Here is a 22,186-nt window from a genome sequence, read left to right on the forward strand (position 1 = left end):
GATTTTTCATTTGAAAAATGTTTTCACATTGTCGACAATGGCAAATGGTTCGCTGATGCTGCCAATGTTGCTGTTGTTGGTTCGACATATAATTAACTTACAGTTATAAAACATGTATTTATATTATTTAATCGCCACTAACGAATGCTCGAATGCATGCCCTGAATGCTGATCAAACAACAATTAATCACATCTTTGTATGATGAAGCAATATGTTTTCATTTATGCTGGTGTCGTTTAGAATTAAGAAAAAAATAAAGAAGATGAATAAAAAAAACGAACGAACGAGCTTGCATTTTGTTTTCACTGAAAATGCTTTGTGTTGTTGTGTGTTTTTTTTTTCAATGTTTCAGTTTGTCGTTGTTCTTTCGCTATGGAGACGACGATGGAATCGCATTCGGAAATGGCTCATTTGTTCTCTGGGCCCATTGTCCATTTCAATTTCAACTAGACTGAATAGATAACCATTTGTTGAAGCAAGCGCCAGCGTAATTTAATGAATAGTTTAAGAATTTTTCACATGATCGTTTTGGATTTGTTTTGATTGTATTTTCATGTTGTTGTTTTTTCTCTCGTTGCCATCGGCTATTTATGTCTATACATCAGAATACAATTTGCTCTTCAACAATTTATCAATAATACAACAAGCGAAATCAGAATGCTGAAAATGAAAAAAAAAAAAAAAAACATACACACAAACATTTTGGAGTCAGCGATGTCTATGATGGCAACAGTTGTTATAAAAACAAATTCACGTTAAGAAAAGGCCTCGTAATTTATTAAGCGTCACTGCTATTTGCTTCTTCTTCTTTTTTCTGCGTATATATTTGAGTGTGCGAGCGCGCTTTTTTTCCTGTTAAATTCGTTCTGTCTTGTCGTAAAGTTCGTTGAACGGCCTACCGAAAGTTCCGTGATCATTTTAAATCGTATGCGCGCAAGCACATCGCAAGTGAGATTGACCACTTCAATTAAAGAGAAACACAAAGAGCCAAAAATTATTTCGTCGGTCTTTGGGCACTGTTTCTCTCTCTCTCCCATTTTGAGTTGTTTCTTATGACCGATCTCTGTTATTTCTGCTGATGCTTGGACTTTCATTCTTTTTTTCTTGTTGTCGTCGTCGTTATTGTTTTTTTGTTGTGTGAATATGCATTTGTGTTTCAACATATTTTTGTTCTTGAATTCATCATAATTTGAATCCGAACATATTTAAATTTGTTGCGCGTGAGCTGGTGCGCCCGCATCTTTACACAATCTCTTCATACACAAAAAATCGAAGTCGAGCATACGCATTAGTGTCCAGTTGTATGGATAATGTTTTATATTTCCTTAACATTACTTAATTTTAATTTTATGTCGTTTTTTTCTTCGGTCGTTTTCTTTGTTTCTGATTTGGACAGTTTTTCACCGTTTGCTTTTTGGCATCGGGTTCGATGATGGTTTTTTTTTGTGTGTACCGAACAGAGTGGCGAAACAGAGACATATTACAAACGACAAATGATTTTGAATGTTGTTGCTGCGTGAAACACCGATAAAATTCTTTTTGCTCGAGCAAACTGTGTTCGCATCATGACACTTATCTTTTTCTCATTAAACAAATGTGTACACAATCCAAAAATTCTCTTTCGGTGTTGTTGTTTTTTTTAGTCAGCGGCTTCGCACATTATTCGGTGTTGTTTGGTTTTTACAGAATTTTTGCATACAATTTTTTTCGGTGAAGTTCTTACACACACACATACAATCTATGTCTCTCTCAGATTTCAAATTAATGAAGGCTTGAACAAGCAAGACAAATTTCATGTACGTCTGCTTTTGGCAGATACACAGGACTTTCAAGTGAGAGCGATTGAGTGGTACACAATGACAACAACAGCTAAAATAACATCAACAACAACAATGATGATAATGAGAAAAAGAAGCAAAAAAAGTGAGTGAGAGAAAAGTATAATAAACGCAAGAAACAGAACACAGAAAGAATCATAAGTCAAAAATCTGTGGCTGCTAAGTTGAATGACCTATTCATCGGACGATTTGCAGTACACAGCGCATCGATGATCTCGATGGTGCCAAGATGCTATGTGCGTACCTATGGAATTGAGAAGTGAGCGTCCCCGTGCACACGTAAACTATCATCGTATTTGACGTGTTGTTGTTTCGCATGCCTCATCGGGAAAAATAAGCAATAATCTGTTGTAAAATACAATAAGAACAGGAACAACGAACAGCGACAATAAAAATGCGCATAGCCAAAGCCAATAGCCGCAGAAAATGTGTGCTGTGCATTTGATGCTCGGGATTGGTTCAGTTGGAACTAGGCAATGATGAGCTCAAATGTGTACGACCAAACCAAATGCAATACATACGACACGCACAACATCTACACTTATTCACTCACTCACTCACTCATTCAGTTGGCCGGATCATCAACGGCCAAACAAATTCCAACGAAATATGCAGCGTGTAACCTGCATTCAATGTAGAAATGCACACACACACAATACACACCAAACACAAACCGATCACCTTTAATCGTGCGATCGTTGCCAATATCAATTTTAAGAACACGATATATGAGAATGCAATAACGAACGACACTTTATGCACCAACAACAGCACCAGCGAAAATATAATCGATACACATCACAGCATAATTCAATGCGAAAGAAGTGTTTTCTCTCTCGTGTGCTCACGCTCGCGCGCACACACTCGATAGCAAAAGAGGCAGAGCAGCGTGCGACGATTTGCCGATTCAATGGAAAAACAACAGGCATAATCGCTGTTTGATACATCATTCAGAATCGTGGTCAAGCATATGATGCCTCTTTCTTTCATCCTATAATTCTTGCGTGTGTGCAATTGTAATGGCTATTACCTGACGACGACGACGACGACGACGACGACGACGACGACGACGACGACGACGGTATCGTATGGTCCACAATGCAAAAAAACCACGAGCCACAGCCAATCTTTGGAATTTCCATTATTCACTCATCGAGAATATTGATCATTTTGTCACTTACTAACTCTGTTACCATTTTTCCCTGTTATTGTAGTTCATCTTGTTCTTTTTTTGGTTTTTGTTTAACAACCATTTGCTAATGGTTGCGCAAGTTGTGCAAATGCTAATATCATTTGAGATTTTTTTTTCATCTTTTTTTCTCAAGCGATAAACGATGAAGAGAGAAAAAAAAGAAAGAGACTTGTGATCAACACCATAAGTATTACTAATTTATTGGTTGAATATCTCATTTCTCTCAGAGAGAACACTAAACCGGAATTCAATTGTTGCGCACGCTCAGAAAGCCTGAGCCCATGTGTGGTTTTCTTCATTTAAATTCATGCATTCAAGTCCTCAACATAGTTGGATGGTCTATTCTTGGATTGGCACGTAAAAATTGCATATTTGTCTCGTGAGTGCGTTTAAGTTGTAGCCTCTCTCTTTCTATTTTTCTGAAATTGTTGCATGGAATATCGATGCGCCATTTCTGGCGATTTAAAATCACACTGACGCCAAACGCAAAATAGACCAATAAAATTTCAGTTAATTTATGTCACATTCCAGACTGACCGATCATTTTTGTTGTTGTTGTTGTTGTCCGTTCATTCGTGTATTTGCAATGCGAACCTGGACTTAGGATAAGAATATGTCGATGTAAACATATATTCTCACGTTCATTTTTATCTCTGAAGTGACTGTACCGTACACATACACACACCCATTCGGTTGTCCGATCAATCGACTATGTTAAGCCGAGGCAACGGACGATTTGCATTGGATTGATTAGGCTCATAACCATTTTTATTGGATTTCAATTCAATCGAAAAAAAAGAAGAACTTTTGGCTCACCTCACCTCGAATAGCCCCAATAAAAACTTATCAAATTTTTTACATTCACATTAAACAAGAAGACACCGTCGCCTTTTATGGATTTCCGTTTTTTTTCCTTGTGCGTATATTTGGATAACAATTAAATGTTGTTGCTGTCGCCTAAAATAATATAAAAAAGTTTCGAAGTGATAAAATGTACAGAAAACATACAGCGATGATTGTCATCTAAAAATTTCTCAGCAAGATCCCCTTCATATTGAAGATGGGCGAGAGAGTGAGTGAGCGGCACAAGATCGCATAATGTTTCGTTACAACAACGACTACTACTGCTGTGGCGGCTGCTGTTGTTACAGTACTTCTAAGTTTGATAAATGCAGAGAGGAACAGAGAGGGGAAGCTTATTATAAAAAAAGGTGCACAACTTGCCTTAAAGTTGCAAATCCACAATCTATAAATAAATACAGCGTTATGGTAATGGGTGAACGCGCTACAAATTAGTCGTAAGTGTTTGTTAGGCTAATTGCATATATGCGCACGTTGATGGGTTCAAATCAATTGGATTTGAAAACGAGCAATGGCTACAAATAACAACGAAAGAACGAACGAACGACGATTACAGCAACAACCAGAGCATGCATCGAAATAAAAACGTCGAATCGCATATATCAAAATGGAAAAGAGACCAGACGAGCAGGAAAATAAAGTCTCGCTTTTTCTTCACTTCAATTCGCAGAAGGAAAAACGACACGATAAAAATGAGCGATAAATTGGGAGGGAAAAAAGGCGTTAAAAGAGCACGAAAACCAGCATCGAATGCTTGTACAAACATGAGATTATTTTTCTATTAGAGAGAATCTAAACACACACACACACGACCACTTTCGTAATCAACGGCTTCAACTACAAAATTAACGAACCTAGACTCCTTTCGAGCGAAAAGAGTTAAAAGAGAAAGAGAGAGAGAAAGAGCAGAAATAAAATGAAATACAAAAAGCAAACACAAATAGAGAGCACAAGCGAAAGAGAAAAAAAGAAGAAGAGGCACATCAGCGACGAAATGAAAAGAAAATAATCTGTATTACACCATGGAATATATAAATCGACCTTGAGAGGTCGACATCCTTTTCGCCATTCCATAGATGTAACGTGAATGGTACAAGAGGAAAAACAAATCGCCAAGTGATATTGTGTGTGTGTGCGCGTATGCCGAGGCTGCAAAAGACACACGACTCTCGATATGGATATGGGCAGTAAAAGCACGACAAGACGTTAAAGAGTCAAAAAATACTTCTTAGAAATGAAGTGCGCGCACTTCACTAGTGCATTCAAAACGACGAATATACATTTTGCTATTATCATCCGATGACAATAACAACAACAAAATAAAAACAAATTGGAAACTCTATTCAGTCTGCATGCATTCATTTCATGCTCAATTCGAAAACATATTTTTTTATGCTACGAAGAATTTATATTTTTTCAATCGTTTTTTTTTCTTCTTAAATTCAAGTTTGATCTAGAAAAACAAAATGAAATGAAGTAGAAAAAAAAAATTGTTTGCAAAGACAAAGGAAGAGCAAAATGTAAAATATTGCATAGAATTCATGCGAAAATGTAAACAATACGAGCCGAAGACAATGGATGATGTGCGCCACAAAACAATTTTGTGCATTGATGCATCTCGAAATCGATAACAATCAACTCGAATGAAATGACTTAAATATCGATCTTGAGAGCCCGCCATCAAAAGAGATAATATTAAAAACTTACGCACGACCATCGTTGTGCAAAAACGATACGTACGATGCAGGAGAGCAACGTTAAAAATACGCGGCTATTGAAAAATACCTGTTATTGAAAGTGATCCTTACTCACAACCTTTGTCAATTTCGTTTGTTTCACATTGAAACAATGGCGTGGTGGACGCACTTGGCCATTCGCCTGCATGCGATGACTCACATTCGTCAAATCGTGCATCACAAAATTACACACATTTTACCATCATCGCTGTTCACACTGGGCCCGAAACTCCCAGAGCAATCGCAATTTCCGATTGTGTGCATTTCTTTCAATATGATCGCACATCTTTTGCAACAATGCAAAGCAGTACGTTCGGCATACACATTCTGTTTTAGTTTCGTTGCTTGAACACACGCAGTAAATTGTTTGTAGTATGTGCCGCATGTCTTGAGAAAAGAATGAAATGATCTTGAAAGAGAGAGAGAGAAAGAGCTCTTGTTTGTTCTTGACTCAAAACTGTTGCAATAACTGACAATGCATCGTCTCTTTTTTATTTCACTCAAAGTTATTTGCCATTTTTATTTTGAATAATTGACGTTCTGTTGATCTTTATATTCTGTACTTTGATGACCATCGTTACAGCTCTGATGTATATGCATTTACAACACTAACAATTAGGCGTGGTGGCTTTATTTCTCTCTTTGCATTTACTCTCGTAAATTAAATTAATTCATTTTTATGTCAAGATAAAATGGAGATTTTCAGCTTTTCGCCTTTTTTTACAAACAAATTGAAGAGCGAAATTTTCGGGCTGTGTGATTTTCGTTACAATCAAAACGATCAAAGTCAGGCTAGTGAAAATTGAAATTTGGCATACGATTTTTTTTTGCATATCTTTTTGTACAACCGCCAACCGCTTTTTTCGGTCCGTGGCAAATCAGACGCATATTTTGAATTGAAATGCGTCTTCGTATGTGTGTTGAATTGATTATGCGTGCAATCTAAAAAAAAAAACATAACATCCCGAAAGACGTGAGAGAGCAAAAGAGAGATGGAGAGAAAGACTCACTTCGGACATATGAAAATACATAATTGAATGTTTTAAATGCGCACAGCGTATATTTACCATACCAAATCGAGTGTATGCTGTGTGTCTTCTTCCACTATTATATTTTCACAGAATATTCGCATTTCATAAAATTTTCATTTCGCTTTTTTTTCGTTTCTCTGGTGCACTCATCTCTCGTTTGTTTTCAACTCTTTCCACTTTTCATTCTCATTCCCATTCCCATATCACTCACGGTAATTTAAACCAATTAAAAAACACTGCATAGTTCTGGATCAGAAGCGACCGCTCCGAGTTTTTGCGCGAGTTGATGTGTGTTTGACTCGAGAGCACAAAAATAAAGATAAAAATCAAATGGCCAATTTGATTTTCCACTGAAATTCTGAGCAGCATCGATCTCTGTCTGTCAGTGGTCGCTCTCTCCCTCTCCCAACTCTTTGGTCGTATACATCGTTGCTAACGGGAAAATGAAATATTCTTCTCATTTTGGATTTTTTTTTATTTGTTTTTTTAGTTGCAAATCAAAAACATTTTTCGGTTCAATTATTGAACAAATACACAATAAATTTTTCGAATTGATAGAGAAAATTACGCTGGCACTGACTTTGATGCCACACAATATTTTCAATTTCAATATTGAAAAATTCCAGTTGGCTCTGGCGGTAATACAGAAATAGAAATTGTCACTCACTTTGTTGTTTTTTTTTATGTTTGTATTCCATTACAATATCGATATGTCATTAGTGAAGAGCATGAAATTGAAATCGATTGCATTTTTTCCATGCTTTGTTGCAATTCGAAAAATGCAACTTCATTTTGCTACATCGTTTGTATCAATTATCTAAAGAACCGAAACAATTCTATACGGCAAAAGTATAAATAACGGAAACGATACATACACCTAGAGAGAAGGAGAGAGCGAAAGAAAGGGACAGCGAAAGAGAGAGAGAAAAAGGAGAGAATTGAAAGGTTTTTATATAATAAAATAAATAATTTCTTTACGTGACAATCTGAACATTGACAGTTTTGTTGTCGCCATCCGCATTAACCATATTTAAGTAGCGGTAATTTATAATTTGCAAACTGCATCGGCGTCATGATGCTGTTGCGAGTTAATAATTTTGGATAATTTTTCTTTCTTTCATTTCGGGCGAAATTGTTGCAGACAACGTTTGCATACAATTAAACAAATGCCATTTTCATTTCAACAACAATAAAGAACGTTTTTATTTCATACCGAGAATTCTGCACAACAAACAAGAGAATTTTAAAAACGGAGAAGATTTTTTTTTAAATTCGAACTTCTCGTTCAAGCCAATAATTAATTTGTGTATGCAATATTAATGAAAGAAACATTTAAATAATCTAAATGTGAATACATATTGTTGGCATCGAGATTTTGTTTTTTGAGCCGCTTTTTTTCGTCATTTTCCAAAGATGTTCTTAGTGACGATAAGAATCGCATGATCACATCGTTTGCATTTTATGAAATGTGGCCTGTCGTTCAAGCATTTGGCATGATATCTTTTACATCCAAATAATTAACGAGAAAAATAAACCAAAAGAAATGAGAGAAGAAGAAAGGTTTTTCGTTTGGGATTGGATGCCATGTGGTGAAGGGCAATAATTTCTTTTTGAAAATGTCAAATCTGTAACATTTTTCAGTTGTCAGTTAGGCCCAATAAATCTATAAATCTATTAATCGTGTGAATTTTGCGTAGAGAAAGATTTATACATTTCCAAACTGTGTTGATTTCATGCAATTTAAGCGGTAAGACCTTGAGATTTGGAAGGTAAATTGATCGCATGTTACCGAAATTCATGTTTATTGCTTTGAAAATTAAAAATGCAAAGAATTTCTTACGTGATTGTTCTACATTTAAATATATCGGACTGACAACATGGAAATGGTGCGATTGAAATAAGATAAAGGGATTGAGCAACTCTCGTCATTTGATGAACCATTCTAAAAATATTTCTCGTGGTCATTTGTTTTCCACTCTTTGCTTTGCTTGGTCTCTTCATTTCTTAATTTAATTGCGGTTGCCACACACAACAAATGGTGTACAGTTGGTTTTAGATACTAAATTTCCGTACCGAAACAAAAACAATCAAAGCTTAAGCAGCCACAACGGTTAACTCCAGTGTCGAATCACCCATTCACAAAACGAAAAAAAAGAACAAATAATCATGCAAGCGAAAGACACATTTCAATTTATTTTCCGCCAATTAATCTTGATACTAATGAACTATTAAAAGAACTTTTTTACAGTTTTTTTGCCTTCTTCTTCTTACGTCTTTCTCTTTTCGTGTCGTTTCTTCCAATTCATACGTTGTTTTGTTATGATAGCCGCAGGGTTTGACAAATTTGCAAGCAATGACAGCTGGCTCACTTTTTGGCATTGTTCTTTTACCAACCATTTTAATAAAAAACGGCGGACCTTTTTTTACATATGAACTATCCTTTTAACGATATTCGACAAACCATTTAATAAAAAAAACTAATACTTTTAAATTTATAACTAACTCTCTCCAAATTGATTACTAACTTTTCTTTAATTTTTGACGCACTTATTTCTATTAAACTGCTAACCGGCGATGTAATATTTTACTAAGTGTTTCTACATTTTCTACTAACCATTTTCTTTTTTAACTAACTGGTTTACATAATTCCCTCGATAATATATGTATAAAATGTTTGTATATGCGTGCGTCTGTAATAACTGAGTGGAAAAAACGCGGCAGCCAACGTTTTGAGCTATTCATGTGTCAAAATGTGAAATTAATTTTGATTATCGTGCCGAAGTGAAACGATTGTTTTGTTCGTTATGTGTATTATTGGTTGATGTTGCGATTGTTTGAGGTTTAATATCTGTCGAGACATAAAAGCATACACGGTGTTAGTGTTTCGTGCAGGTCAGTGGTTTATTTTCGGTAAATTCCATGGCATCCATCATCTTCAAAAAATTGAGAGATTACCATAATTAGCATAATAGCCAAAGACACGAATATTGCTTTGTACGCGCGGAAGAGTTGCCATGGCAGACACAAGAGCCCATTGGCGAAAAAAAAACAATTAACACTTTGGATCAATATTGAACTTGACACTTGACTGTACGGGATTTTCGATTTTCGCGCAAGGTTCGCACTCGTTTTTTTTGGCGAAGCGGATTCCATCGAATAATTACACATTAATAATTGATAGTTGACACAGAGTTCAATCACACTTTGGCATATTTTTCAATGGATAAGTAAATACTCGCCGTTAAGACCATCGAAAGATATTTCCATCTCTTTTTTTCAAGAAAAAAGAAACAATAATCGAATATTCTTTTTAACCAATCTGTCATGCGTCGCTGTAAGTGACTTCTTCAATTTGTGCCTAGTTTTTTTTGCTCATATCATCGACGGATGTATCGAAAGGTGATATTGATGTCATGCATTCACATGAATGGACTTTGCAAAAGAACCAAACAAAAAAAACCACAACAGCCAAACTAGACGTATGTGTATAGTAATCAGACATCGTACTAATCTGCATAATTTTGCTGTTTATATCGCATGAAATTTGATTACGTACTATTAAATCAACGATGAGAGCGATCAACGTCGATAGCTCGCGCGGGCCGCGCATACAACACACATATCGATACCATGTGAACCATAAAATAATCGAGAGACTGTTGTAAGAGCGCGAAAACACAACACAAAATGAAAACGTGAATACAAATTTGCTACAGCGTCAATTTTAAACGATTTACAAGCATCAGAAAGAGCCTATGGCACATCAGCATGTGTGTGCCAGTCAGTGTCGAATCGACACTGTCGATAAAACATGTGTAATACATATTTTTAATTTTTCTTCGGATCTTTTTTTTTCTCTCATTAAATTGGAAATTAAAATTTTCGCCACAGACAGAACTCTCAACAGTTCAAAATTTATAAGCGAGACTGAGTAGAAATGTAACCGTTTCAAAGACAAACTATCAACGCCGTCATTATAAATCAACGTTAATTCACATTAACTTGATGAAATGAATTATTTGCTATTTAACGGAAATGAACATTTTTCGATTCGGCAATATATACTCATCGTCGTTTTGTCACTTTATTGGCGTCTGGTTCAAGTAGAATCGATCGAAAGAGTACAAGAGAAGAAAAAACACAATGTCTGATGTAGTAGTATATTCACAGTAGGCTTGATAAATTATTTATGAAAATCGATTGTATGGCTTTAAAAAGTGATAGATGGGTTGCCTATTAAATTGGCATAAAATTTAAACGTAAATTCTTTTGTTCCATGCAACGTAACCGTTTTATTTTTGAAATGAAAGAGAAAAGAATTCATTCGGCAAAACGGCAATTTGCGGCTGATTATATTTTATGCAATTTGCATAAACTATTCACGAAACGAGAATATACCTAATCAATCGGGGAACGAGATACCTGTTTCAAAACAATTTATTATTTTTTAAATCGATTTTTATTAAATGCGCACCATTTCCATCTCTCCACTCCTCAAATGTGACTTAATCTCAGGATAATTACAATGTAGCTTAGCAGAAATCCACTTGATCCAATGTCAATCAAAAGTGAAAATCGCTTGAACAAATTCCGACAATGTTGTGTGTGTGTGTGTGTGTGGTCATCATTTATCACAAATAAAAAGTTTCTCTGTTAAGAACAGGTAAAGTGCCTTTTCGGACATAAATACCCTATGGCATCATTGTATAGCTATTTTATTTTAATTGGTGGTTTACTTACGCATTCAAATCTTTCTATCGGCTTACATTGACGAGACGATGAGTCGGTAAAAAATAAACTACACACATCGACACATTATTTAAGCCGATTAGATGGACTGCTGCGGACATATTATTTTCGACTATATTGCACATGATTGATCATGGCCATGACAAATCGACACCGTATTCATTGATTTCTTCTTCCTGGCCATTTGAAATCACTTGTTTCATTGCGAATTACAAGAATATCATTTGATAAATTCGATTATGACATAAGTTTTGTAATATCCAATTATATTGTCATTTATTACTTTCCGTTTCACACCCGTCTCGATTTGATTGGTTTCTTTCGACACGTGAATAACTGTTTTTTGCACTTGAACTTCACATTCAAACGAGAAAAAAATCGTCTTCGAAGTTCGACGTAAACACACTTTGGAAAGTATATCTGATTACGTTTTTGGTAAGATTGAAACAAAAGAAACTCGCAGATTAAAAAAATATTCTCGAAATTCGGCGCCAGTTCAAAATCTATTTGCATCACTTGAATCGAGGTTTATTAAGTTCAAATTATTCAAATGATGTTGATATCCATTTGGTCACAACAAATGATTAACAGAACATTAAAAACACATTTTGTTATTTTCAGATCAAACTCTCTGATTTGTAGGTACCATCATGGTTATTTTTTCTTCTAAATTCAATAAAACTGTGTTCATAATCACACAATATGTTTCTGAACTGGTCGAGCTAATTGAAATCTATGTTGTATTCTCATAGTTCAATGTCTAACGGTTTATTCGATCAAAAGGTTCTTTACCTGAGAATTCGTATTTTTAAGGCAATCTTTTGTTTTATAACATGAATATGCAAAAAGGGTTATAAATAATATTTTATCAGTTGCTTCTGTGCCATGAAGATTCGCAAATTTATTTTAATTCGAACCGGATTTCGTTATGATTCTTTTTAATCGATCTGATTCTATGTGGTTCTTATGCTCTGTTTACTTATGAATGGTATGCTGCGGAGATTCACACATATGTTTCAAGTTAATCGCCCATTACGCTGGCATTCAAAAAACAAACATAAAACAAACTAGAGAAAGCATTTATGAAGGTAGTTTCGATGTTGAGACGATGAACGGTTTTCAAATTGTGCGCGCATGCATGTGAATCTTGAACGAAAATAAAAAACCGTTACACAAAAATACACAGAGAGAAACAATAATAAAAAAAATTACAGAAAAGCGAAATGTTTTCTATCTGATAATTTGTCATCGGTAAATGTAATACATAATTCGAGATAACAATCGGCATTGAATTGGCTATAAAAAGGAATCGATGCTAAGTAAGGTGAATGGGCAAAATGAGACAAAATTAGATAATGACCGTAATTGGGTAAACGAATATGAAATAAGGTCGATTATTGCAGAATGAAATACTTTTCTACGACTCAATTTTTGTCGATTCTTACTTTATACCGACATCCGAAGTGGCGTTCCCGACGCAAAAATCCAACCATTTTTCTAATTTACATATATTGTGTTTTTGATTTTCATCCAAAAAATCACATCGCGGCAATCTCTTTTTTTTTGAAAGTTCTTTGATTTTTTTCGTTCTAAGAATGAATGGAAAAAAGTCGTAATAATGAAAGTCTTAATGACTTGTCTGCGATCAAATCGAGCGATCAAATTAAAAAATTCCTTGCTAATTTGAGCAATTCATACAGCAAAGCACCAACCAAAGTGATCAAAGAGTGCAAAGACAGCAATGTACAAACGAAGCCAGTTCCTTTTTGTCAATTTACAAAAATGCTACAAAATGCTAACTCACCGAAGAAAATTAATTTTAAGCAATGCCACACAATCAAAACAGTAGCATCACAGTATACATCAAGAGAATGAAGAAAAAAGATATGACAAAGAGCGAGAGAAAAAACACTTCATCTTTTAGTTTCAACTGAATAAAATCATTCTCATTAAATGAATAACAACATCACCAAAGGCGAATCATCAGATAAATATTTTTGCGTTGAATTGATAATTTACCAAGGAATATGGATTTTGTATGCGTCGCACCATTGACTCAAATAAACAATGATGAAATCCTCGCCAAATGATTCGGAACGAGTTTTTTTCTCTCTATCTCTTTTTGTTGTCGTGTTTTTGATTATCATTGTTGGCGATAACATCCGTAAATGCAGCCGTTGTTGTATTACAAATGAGTCCTTCATGCTTTTTTTTCGGCCGAATGATGAAATAAGTGATAATAGCCCACTAAAGCTTGAAGCCTATCAAATGGTGTCGATGATCATATACTGATATGATTAGTGACATATTAAATGTTTTACGTCATCGATATCGAATCGATGACCATCCACACCTTGTATAATACCGATCCGAAGTATGGAAGCGCCTATTTTTGGCTCATGTGAATAAATCGCTGTGGAATGTGAATTCGAAGATGATTTGATTTGTTTTTGCGTGCGAAAAACGTTTGCCTTAATCAATTCACAGCGCAGCTAATTTTGTTTTTTCAGCCAAAGAACATTTCGGTCGCGTCACATTCATTACAATACGAAGACAAAAAAACATTAATAAGCCTTAATCACCTTCAAATAACAAAATACGATTTATTGTTTAACATACATCATCATCGAAACGATTGAGCCGCTTGAATAGCATAGTGGTTGATTTTGGTTGTTGGAACGATTGTTGTCGTGCACAACAATTAATCCGTGCAATCTCTTTAAATGCTGACGATTGAGAACGGAACAAAAGAGCTGCTGACACAAATGCCGAAAGAGCAAAATCGTTTGCACACATAAATCATAGCCAACTGATAAAATATGATAGCAACGCAAATACGCCTATGAAACAATGAACTCACCTTATAGGTTTCGCAATCAATGGCCACTGAAAGCCATTGAAATCCGATAATATACTTACAAATGGCAGACGTCTTAGAACGCTCCCACTTCTCAATGCTAACGGATGGTGTTGTCACGATAAAAAAAAAGAAGTTTATTTAATTGGAAAACCAATTTTATACAAATTAATTTCGTGCAGTAAGCAGCCGAGAATGATGCAAAGTTATATTTCAAATCACAATAAAATGACTCATTTGCCCAGTTGAAGCGATTCCAATCATTCGACGATATTCTTTGTTTTTTTTTTATTATCGACAAAACGTCCACTTTTAATATCAATTTTTATGTTTTCGTTTGGCTTGAGTTCGCAATGTCAATAAAAAAAACATGGATTTTACACAAGTAACACGAACTTTTTTACGAGAATTTACTAGCGGGTTTTCAAAACTACATTTTATTCGGAGAAACAGCATTTTTTGTTGTTTCTTTTTTCATTTTTCGGAGTCATTCTCAACGAGATAAAGGAAATATTTCAAATTTCGCCACATAATTAGTTAAATATTGGTTTTTTTTCGAAGAAATTACCAAGAAAAAGAGGCAAATCGGGTCATTGGACCGATTCGTAAATTTGTCACCTATATCTAACATATAATTTATGCTTTATTTGCTCTTTTTATGTTTTTTATTGCATTTTTTCGAAGAAAACAATATGTCGAACTTGAAGACTTCGTCTATTTATAAAATCAGAAAAAAAACACACTCTTCAAGAATGACCAAAGCGGACATTCCGAATACTTTAGTGTCACAAGTATTAGACCAAATGAAATTCTATCAGTTCTTGGCTTTAAGTGTGTGGTTTTTTTTCGCATTCAACAATCTTTCGTTTTGAAATATTTCGTTGACAATCTTATGAATAATTATTTTTCGATGTAAATTTGAAAGTCACCGATTCTCCACTTAAATTAACAGAATTTGCTCTTCTTCGAACTTTTCTTTTTTCAAAACGAAAATCAAGTAATTGCAAAACTATTTTAAGTGCGAATCCAATACTTTTTCTGCGCTGTACTATGAATGAAGTAAATTGGTTTCGAGCTTGATCCTAATAAAAGTACATTGTAGCCAATAATAGCAATTATTAAAGCTCATAACTTATAATTCATAACGCATTTGGCCTAATGCAATAAACTATACGACAAAATAATCGGTAAAACCGGGCTTCAGACGACCTTATCACATTCCATTGAATCTCCCGTGCTCGTCGATATCTTTGATTTGTTTCAGTTTATAAAAATAAATGAGTTAATACATCCAATAAAAGAACTGAACTCCAGTTGATAATTTTAATGAAAAAAAAAAAAAAACAACAGAAGAAACGAGAATGTTTTCGAGTTATTTTATTATTTCATCTTTAATTTGATTATTAATGTGGTTTTTATTGGATTTGATCGTAAATGTGTAAATATTTACAGCAATTATGGATAATCCGTTTTTTAGTGTCACTTTTTTTACTGTGTTAATCGCAATTCTTCAATTTCCTGACCTCTTCAACAGCCAACTTGTTTGGTGCGGAATTTTACACCTGACGATTTCTAGTCAATAATAATTACCATCAACGCCAGAATATCAATCAGAATCTGTGTTTAGGCCTAATGTGACATGATTAAAAACCGTATGAAAAAAGGTGATATGTTCGATCTGAAATGAGCATGAATTTGCATGAAAACGTGTTAACGACCATTGTACCGAATAAATTGAAATACCGTAATCGTTGATGTCGTTGTCATTCCGCGTCATTTGAACAAAAAAATTCGTGTCGTTTGAATTGGTGTGATTTGCGTGGTTGTTATGCAGTGCACACGCTACCTGTAAACGACACGTTTTGCGTTTTTAATATCGATATCATGTGTGCGAATCAATTTATACAGATGACTTTGACGATCACGTTCGCCAATCATTAGTATCATTATCAATGAGCTTCCGAATTTAGTAAAAAAAAGGATTGGCAAACCACGTTGCACAGGTGGGAATGGCTAAAGTGTGGCATGCGAAACATCGATTGAATCGACTAGCAGTAGTTGATTGTAGCCCACCTATGGCTTTGTTTTGTTTACAGCTTATCAAATCACCCGATTAAATGTACATCTGATCGAACTTCCTACACTTCGCTGCTTTTGCTCATGAACGTTGAGCGGGCAAACGCGTACACACGTTCGCTCACAAAATTTAACGAAACAGGCAATGAAATTATGCTTCAGGCTTCAAATACAAAACGAATAAAAGAGATGCCAAATCATGACTTTACATTCAATCAATGCGGTTACATCTTTTGCCAACCATGTATTTTCAAACGCACGCCGTGACTGTCGCATATTCCATGAATGACCACGAAATAGAGGAATTAAGCTCATAAAAGGCTATCGACAATTGTATAAGGTCTAAAAGTGATACTTATGACTATTCGAGTATCGCATTTAGAGGTGTACAACACTCGGTTTTTTTACATTTTTCAATCGCTATTCCGATTGTTACCGCATTTGAAATGTCTAATAACCTATATATTTTTTTGAACAAATCGAATATTATACCGAAAAGTGAGTGAGAGAGTGAGACAAAAGGAGAACACATACTGTGCAGTATTCACATGATGTCTGATTCCGTGAAACAAATCTTTTCAAAAAGTGAGAAGATAGATAACGAAACAAAAAAATCGCCATAACGTGCTGATTTAAAACCGTAGGCAAACAATGATAACAATTATTCGGCTCGAATAGAGGTAATGTGTGTTTAGTTCAAGACGAGGTTATTCAGTAATTGACCCCAAACACATTATGATTCACTTGATGTCCGCATCATCAAATCGATGATTCGTCTCTCTGTTTCGTACCTCTTTTTTTGTGCGACCGTTCAATTGAAATGAATAAATTTCAATTAACTTTTAAGTTGCAAGTGAGCTATCTGCATGAAATCGATCACATTTCCATTGACGTCATTTTTGAACTCTGTTTTTTTGCATGGTTCGATTTTCAAATGATCGTACGTTTTGTATGCACAACACCAGAATGGTCTCTTTCCTCCACCTCCTGTCGTCCTCGTTCTTTTTGCCAAAGATTTTCAGTTTGAATGCATCACGAATTTATTATAACTCAAATAAATGCCTTTTATTGTATGTACGATATGCGGCGGGTCCAAAAGAACGAACATTATTCCTTACTAAATCACCTGGGACTGTGTTCTGGAATGTTCCGATTTTTTGTCGGTTCTTTTTTAATTCGTGAATCAATGAGCACAAAATTTCGCGTCATCGATGAAAGAGCCACTAATTTTGCATATTCCTACGAATCGCACGATAATTTTTCAGCACACAAATCACACAATGAGCTCAAACCGATTGGAATTCTTCATGTCATTCAGAACCGTTTTTTTTCTCTTGTTCCTCGTCTCGCTCGCTCACTCTTTGTCTCTCCGTCTTCAAATAAATCTCTCGCATAAGATGGTTTTATCATCGTTTTATTAATTTTATGCGGTTTGTTCTCAATACTCAGAGTTGAGAGCATCCATTTTTTGTTGCTCGTCCATATTTTTTGTGTATGTAACTTAATGTGTGGTTTTTATTCTCAACTTCATCCAAGTCAAGATAAAACGCATAGATTGTACTGATTCATCATCAATGGCCCTGTCATCAAGCTCTTGATGATAGGTCACTTATGCATGTATTTGCATTAAATTACGGCTTTTTGCGAATTTTGACTTCAATTTTAAATATGTAAAAGAGGTCATTAGCCATTGAACTTACTGGTCCGACGGTATGTGTTCAGGTAACATACGTGAAGCAACAAAGCATGAAAAGAGCATAAGTCAGTTGGGTGGAATTGGGTGATTATACAACCGAGTGATTTATCAACTCATTTAAAATACAATTTCATCAGTTGCATTCAATATCAATTATGAAAAAATCAATTAAATCCATGTTCAAAATGAAAACATCACAAATGCATGCGCGAATCTTTGTCAATGGTAGTTTCTTTCTGTTGTTTTTCCCTGTTGTTTTGAATAAACATTATTGATTGCGCCATCTTATGCTCGATTACTTCCTTCGTAATAATTCATATAAATATTGTTATAAGTTACAGGTACGTTGCGCGTATACCTAGATTACCTAATAATTATGATTAGTACCGTGGTTCTCTTGTTGTTTTGTTTCTCTCTGTGTGTCGCTCTTTTTTTTTCGTTCATATCATGTTGAAAATCAATTCATAAATTTGCATACAGATTTTATGAGGGAATTTTTTGTTGTTGTCGTCATCGTCATGTTTAGTGAGTCGTCTTCATTTCAATTCTTACTTACCAGCGCTTTGTAGCTTTTTTTTCGTCTGCTTTGTTTTGACTTATTTAGCTGCAAAGCACCGTACATAATTATTATTATTCAATTAGTAATTAGTAGATGTTGTGTGTATGTGTGTGTAATGTTCTTTATTTTGTTATTCTTCTCATCACATCATTCTGGTGGTTAGCGAACGATAATGTTGTGTGGTTGAAACTGTGATGACGACAGAATTCACGATGACTTGTCGCCCTATTAGAGTTTTCAATGAGCAAACCAATCGATTGAGCACGAACAAACAATATTTATCATATTCGTAAATTGATAAATCGTACAAACCGAGAATTTTCACATTGTAACCAAGAACATAAAAATAAATATGCGATGGGCCAATTTGACCAGAGTCCTTCAACAAGAGATGATTCGTTATGAATCGAAAAGAAAAAAAAATAATACATTGGATCTCTTGTCGTCGTCGTCGTCGTCATTCAGCGTTGATTCATAGTTTATGGTTTGTATTTATTGACCCTTCGTATCTTTTGTTATAATATGTGGAATGGTTCGAGTGTTTGTTGTCGTTCATGTACCAATATGTGCTTATCGCAAAATTTAATCGGTCAAGCACACAGGTACAGACACATACACATGAGAGCAGCAATATGCGAGTGTTTTGTTATTTTTTGCAATCGGTCAAATAGAATTTGCCATGGCTATTGCCGATAAATATGCGCAAAAGAGCGTGCATGTGCTTGCTCGTTTGAGTAAATTAAAATTGACAAAAATCGAGGTTAAACGAATCGGTATTGTATATGTTTGGCTTGATTTCGCTATTTTTGTTGCGATGTTGTTTTACAGAGAACAGAGATGAGAAGACAGAGAGAAAGAGAGAAACGATAGCGATCGAAAAACAACTTGAGAACAAGCATGTTGAAGTTTACATATGTGTATGCGTTAGACAGTCCATTAGAATCCGTTAGATTAAATTTTTCGCTGTGCCAATGTGATAGCACATAATTGCTTTGGCACGTATGCTTATTGCTTACACATTTCTTCTTCTGGTTTTTTTTCTCATTCTTCTTGTTCGTTTGCTTCGTTTTTTTATCCATATTCATGTAGATCTCTTAGTTCGATGTACAAACACACAAATCAAGCGAAAGAGATTCTTGAGCCATTGGTCTTCCAGTTGGGCCTTTCTCATTTCTCCTTTGCACAGGCAAAATGTGTGCGCGTTGAAGAAAAGTAACGCATTGAAATCTAAAACGTCATCGAATCGCCAATACGTGCGATTATTTCTATATATATCCATATTCTGCGACTTGTGATACCAATGATACTCGGATGCGCGAATTGCTTACAATTTCTTCTTCGTGTTATATTTGCTAGCGCTTGCTTTTTCTATATTGGCTCATTATCAGCGGGTTTTTACTATGATGGCAAACTGGTTTCTTTGTTACAATGTTTCATAATCATCATCACCAAGGTATGCTTCAGTTATTCTCTTTTTTCTCTCCCCAGCGCTGACTTCATCTCTCTCTCTGACTTTGTTACTCATTTTTCTTTTTTTCCGCCGATTTGTTTTTTTTTTTCGTTTGAATGCTTCGTATTAAAGTACATTTTAGACGCCATAATGATGATCGATATCGTTAAGAATGTGTTCTATCAATTCAAATGAACAGTGATGAAACCACATTTATTATTATAGAAAATAAAAAGACAGTAAACACATTCGCTATATGTCGCAATCAAATGAATTATTTTATTTTAAGAAATTATTGTCATTGGCTATTTTTCATATCTTAACTCTTGCAATCTATGAGCATTTCAAACTTACATAGTCAATGATTTTTTTTATATAAAATCGAATTGAATTTTTTGAGAATTTTTATTTCCCTATATAATCCCTTCCGGTTGTGCTCGTGTTACCTACCACGTTCGAGCTATTGGTTGTCTGAACGGGGCTGGTTGGAGCGCCGCACCGATGATTGGATTGATTGGTTGTCCTGGGGGTATTGGTCCATCGATCGCAATTGCTGCGTCGGGCGATACAAATTGTCCTGGCGCGCGAAAGGTACCGGCGGCGGTCTGTAAATTCGATGCAATTACTGATTCAGCATGTCCTGGTAATGGGGCAATGTGAACTGCCCCAGCATTTTGAGCGATGTATATACCCGACGTTCTGATTGAAGTATAAATGTCAGAACTTGTGCCAGAATTTTTTTCGAATTAAATATCAAAATGTGAACACTCACGCTTGAAGACCAGGAGTAAATGGTGCTAGTGGATATGGTCTTTGGAGCAAAGATTGAGAGTAGAGTGGTGTATGATGATGATGCTCATGATGTTTATGATGATCGTGATGTTTGTGATGATCGTAAATTTCAAAATCGCCTGGTGGCAAAAATGCGGTTGGTGGACGAATTCGAATCACACCATTAAGACCGTCGAACCATGGTGCACCAAACCATGTATACAATGGTGATTGTGGTCGTGGTGCCCAGACAGCCGGCAATGGTGGTGGTTGTCCAATTGGATTCCATGCACCTGGATCAAGTTGACGTGTTGCTCTTGCTTTTTCATCGATTTTTACTTCCATTTTCATCTCAGCTTTGGTATTATTCTTTTTCGATTGATTACTCATCACTTTTGGCATAGTTTCACCTATGACGCACCATACACACAGCATTCCAACCACAAACGATATTCGCAAGAACTGAAATGAGAAAAATCCATTGAGTCAAAACTTTTCATCGAAAATTCAGTAGTAAGAACTAAGACATTAATCTAATCAATTTAGAAAAAAAAAATATCCAAATGACACATCATTATTAACATAAAAACATAGAAAAATGATCTCAAGCAAAATGAATAATTCATTGTGAACACAAAAACTAATCACCATATTTAATAAAGAGAACTTTTATTAATGGGCTATGATTTGAATTAAAAACCGATTTGGATGCGTTCCGAACACTTGTGAATGAAACGTGATACATGTCAAGTGGTTTTTATATGAATTTTGATGCGTTTGCATTTAATGAATATTCTTCAAGTTGGTGGGATTTTTTTTTTTGCTTTCAATTGCATAATTTCCTCTTATCGCGAAACTTTATCGAAAACAACAACAATTGGAGCGTTCAATCGACTTTCAATTTCGATTATTTTAAATAGACACAAACGCAGACGGTTCTTCGGTTCGATTTCAATAGAGAAAAAAAAAGTCACATATCTTAAAGTAAATTTGCAATTTTGATTCTCTTTTTTCGCTATATTGAGTTATGCATAATGCTTGCCGGAATTGATTGCAATTGAATGTGAAGTAATTGAAATTAATTTTTATAGTTCGGTGATTATTGTCGCTTATTCTTACCCAGTTGGTCACAGTTGCGGATAATAAACCGTTTCGTTAAGCATTGACTTCGTTTTCGATATTAAGAACTAATTCGTAGAAGAAGAAGAAACTATTCACTTTGCAAACAATTTTGTCGGTGTTAAAAGAGCAATTTACTAAAGTAATGGGAAACGAAAAAAAACACATTATTTCGTCATGCAAAAAATAGACAATTTCAATTACACTGACGACATAAGATCATTGGGTCGTCCATCGAGTTTTGATTTAT

The 22,186-nt window shown here is 35.0% G+C and overlaps 1 protein-coding gene across 2 annotated transcripts; it reads right to left on the minus strand.

The window, feature by feature from the left end:
• Positions 1-20,310: 20,310 nt before the first annotated feature.
• Positions 20,311-21,534, minus strand: LOC116344394 (AT-rich interactive domain-containing protein 1B-like). 2 transcript variants are annotated; one of them, XM_031772902.1, is made up of 3 exons: positions 21,466-21,534; positions 20,819-21,279; positions 20,311-20,651 (listed from the first exon to the last, which is right to left on the minus strand). In XM_031772902.1, exons 1-3 carry the CDS (start codon positions 21,466-21,468, stop codon positions 20,507-20,509), a joined length of 609 nt encoding a protein of 202 aa, XP_031628762.1. In that variant the 5' UTR covers positions 21,469-21,534; the 3' UTR covers positions 20,311-20,506. The 2 variants fall into 2 exon arrangements, with proteins under 2 accessions (XP_031628762.1, XP_031628761.1); XM_031772901.1 differs by having other exon boundaries at positions 20,311-20,745.
• Positions 21,535-22,186: the final 652 nt, after the last annotated feature.

Source organism: Contarinia nasturtii, unplaced genomic scaffold, assembly GCF_009176525.2.
Source record: "Contarinia nasturtii isolate CC-2019 unplaced genomic scaffold, AAFC_CNas_1.1 Cnas_scaffold_1037, whole genome shotgun sequence".
In the NCBI taxonomy this organism is placed as follows: Eukaryota; Metazoa; Arthropoda; class Insecta; order Diptera; family Cecidomyiidae; genus Contarinia; species Contarinia nasturtii.

Bases quoted from the DNA above. Each gene is read 5' to 3' on its own strand.
- LOC116344394 (XM_031772901.1), bottom strand. The intron at 20,746-20,818 runs GTGAGTGTTCAC...TACTTCAATCAG, and splicing joins TTTACTCCTGGTCTTCAAGC to AACGTCGGGTATATACATCG.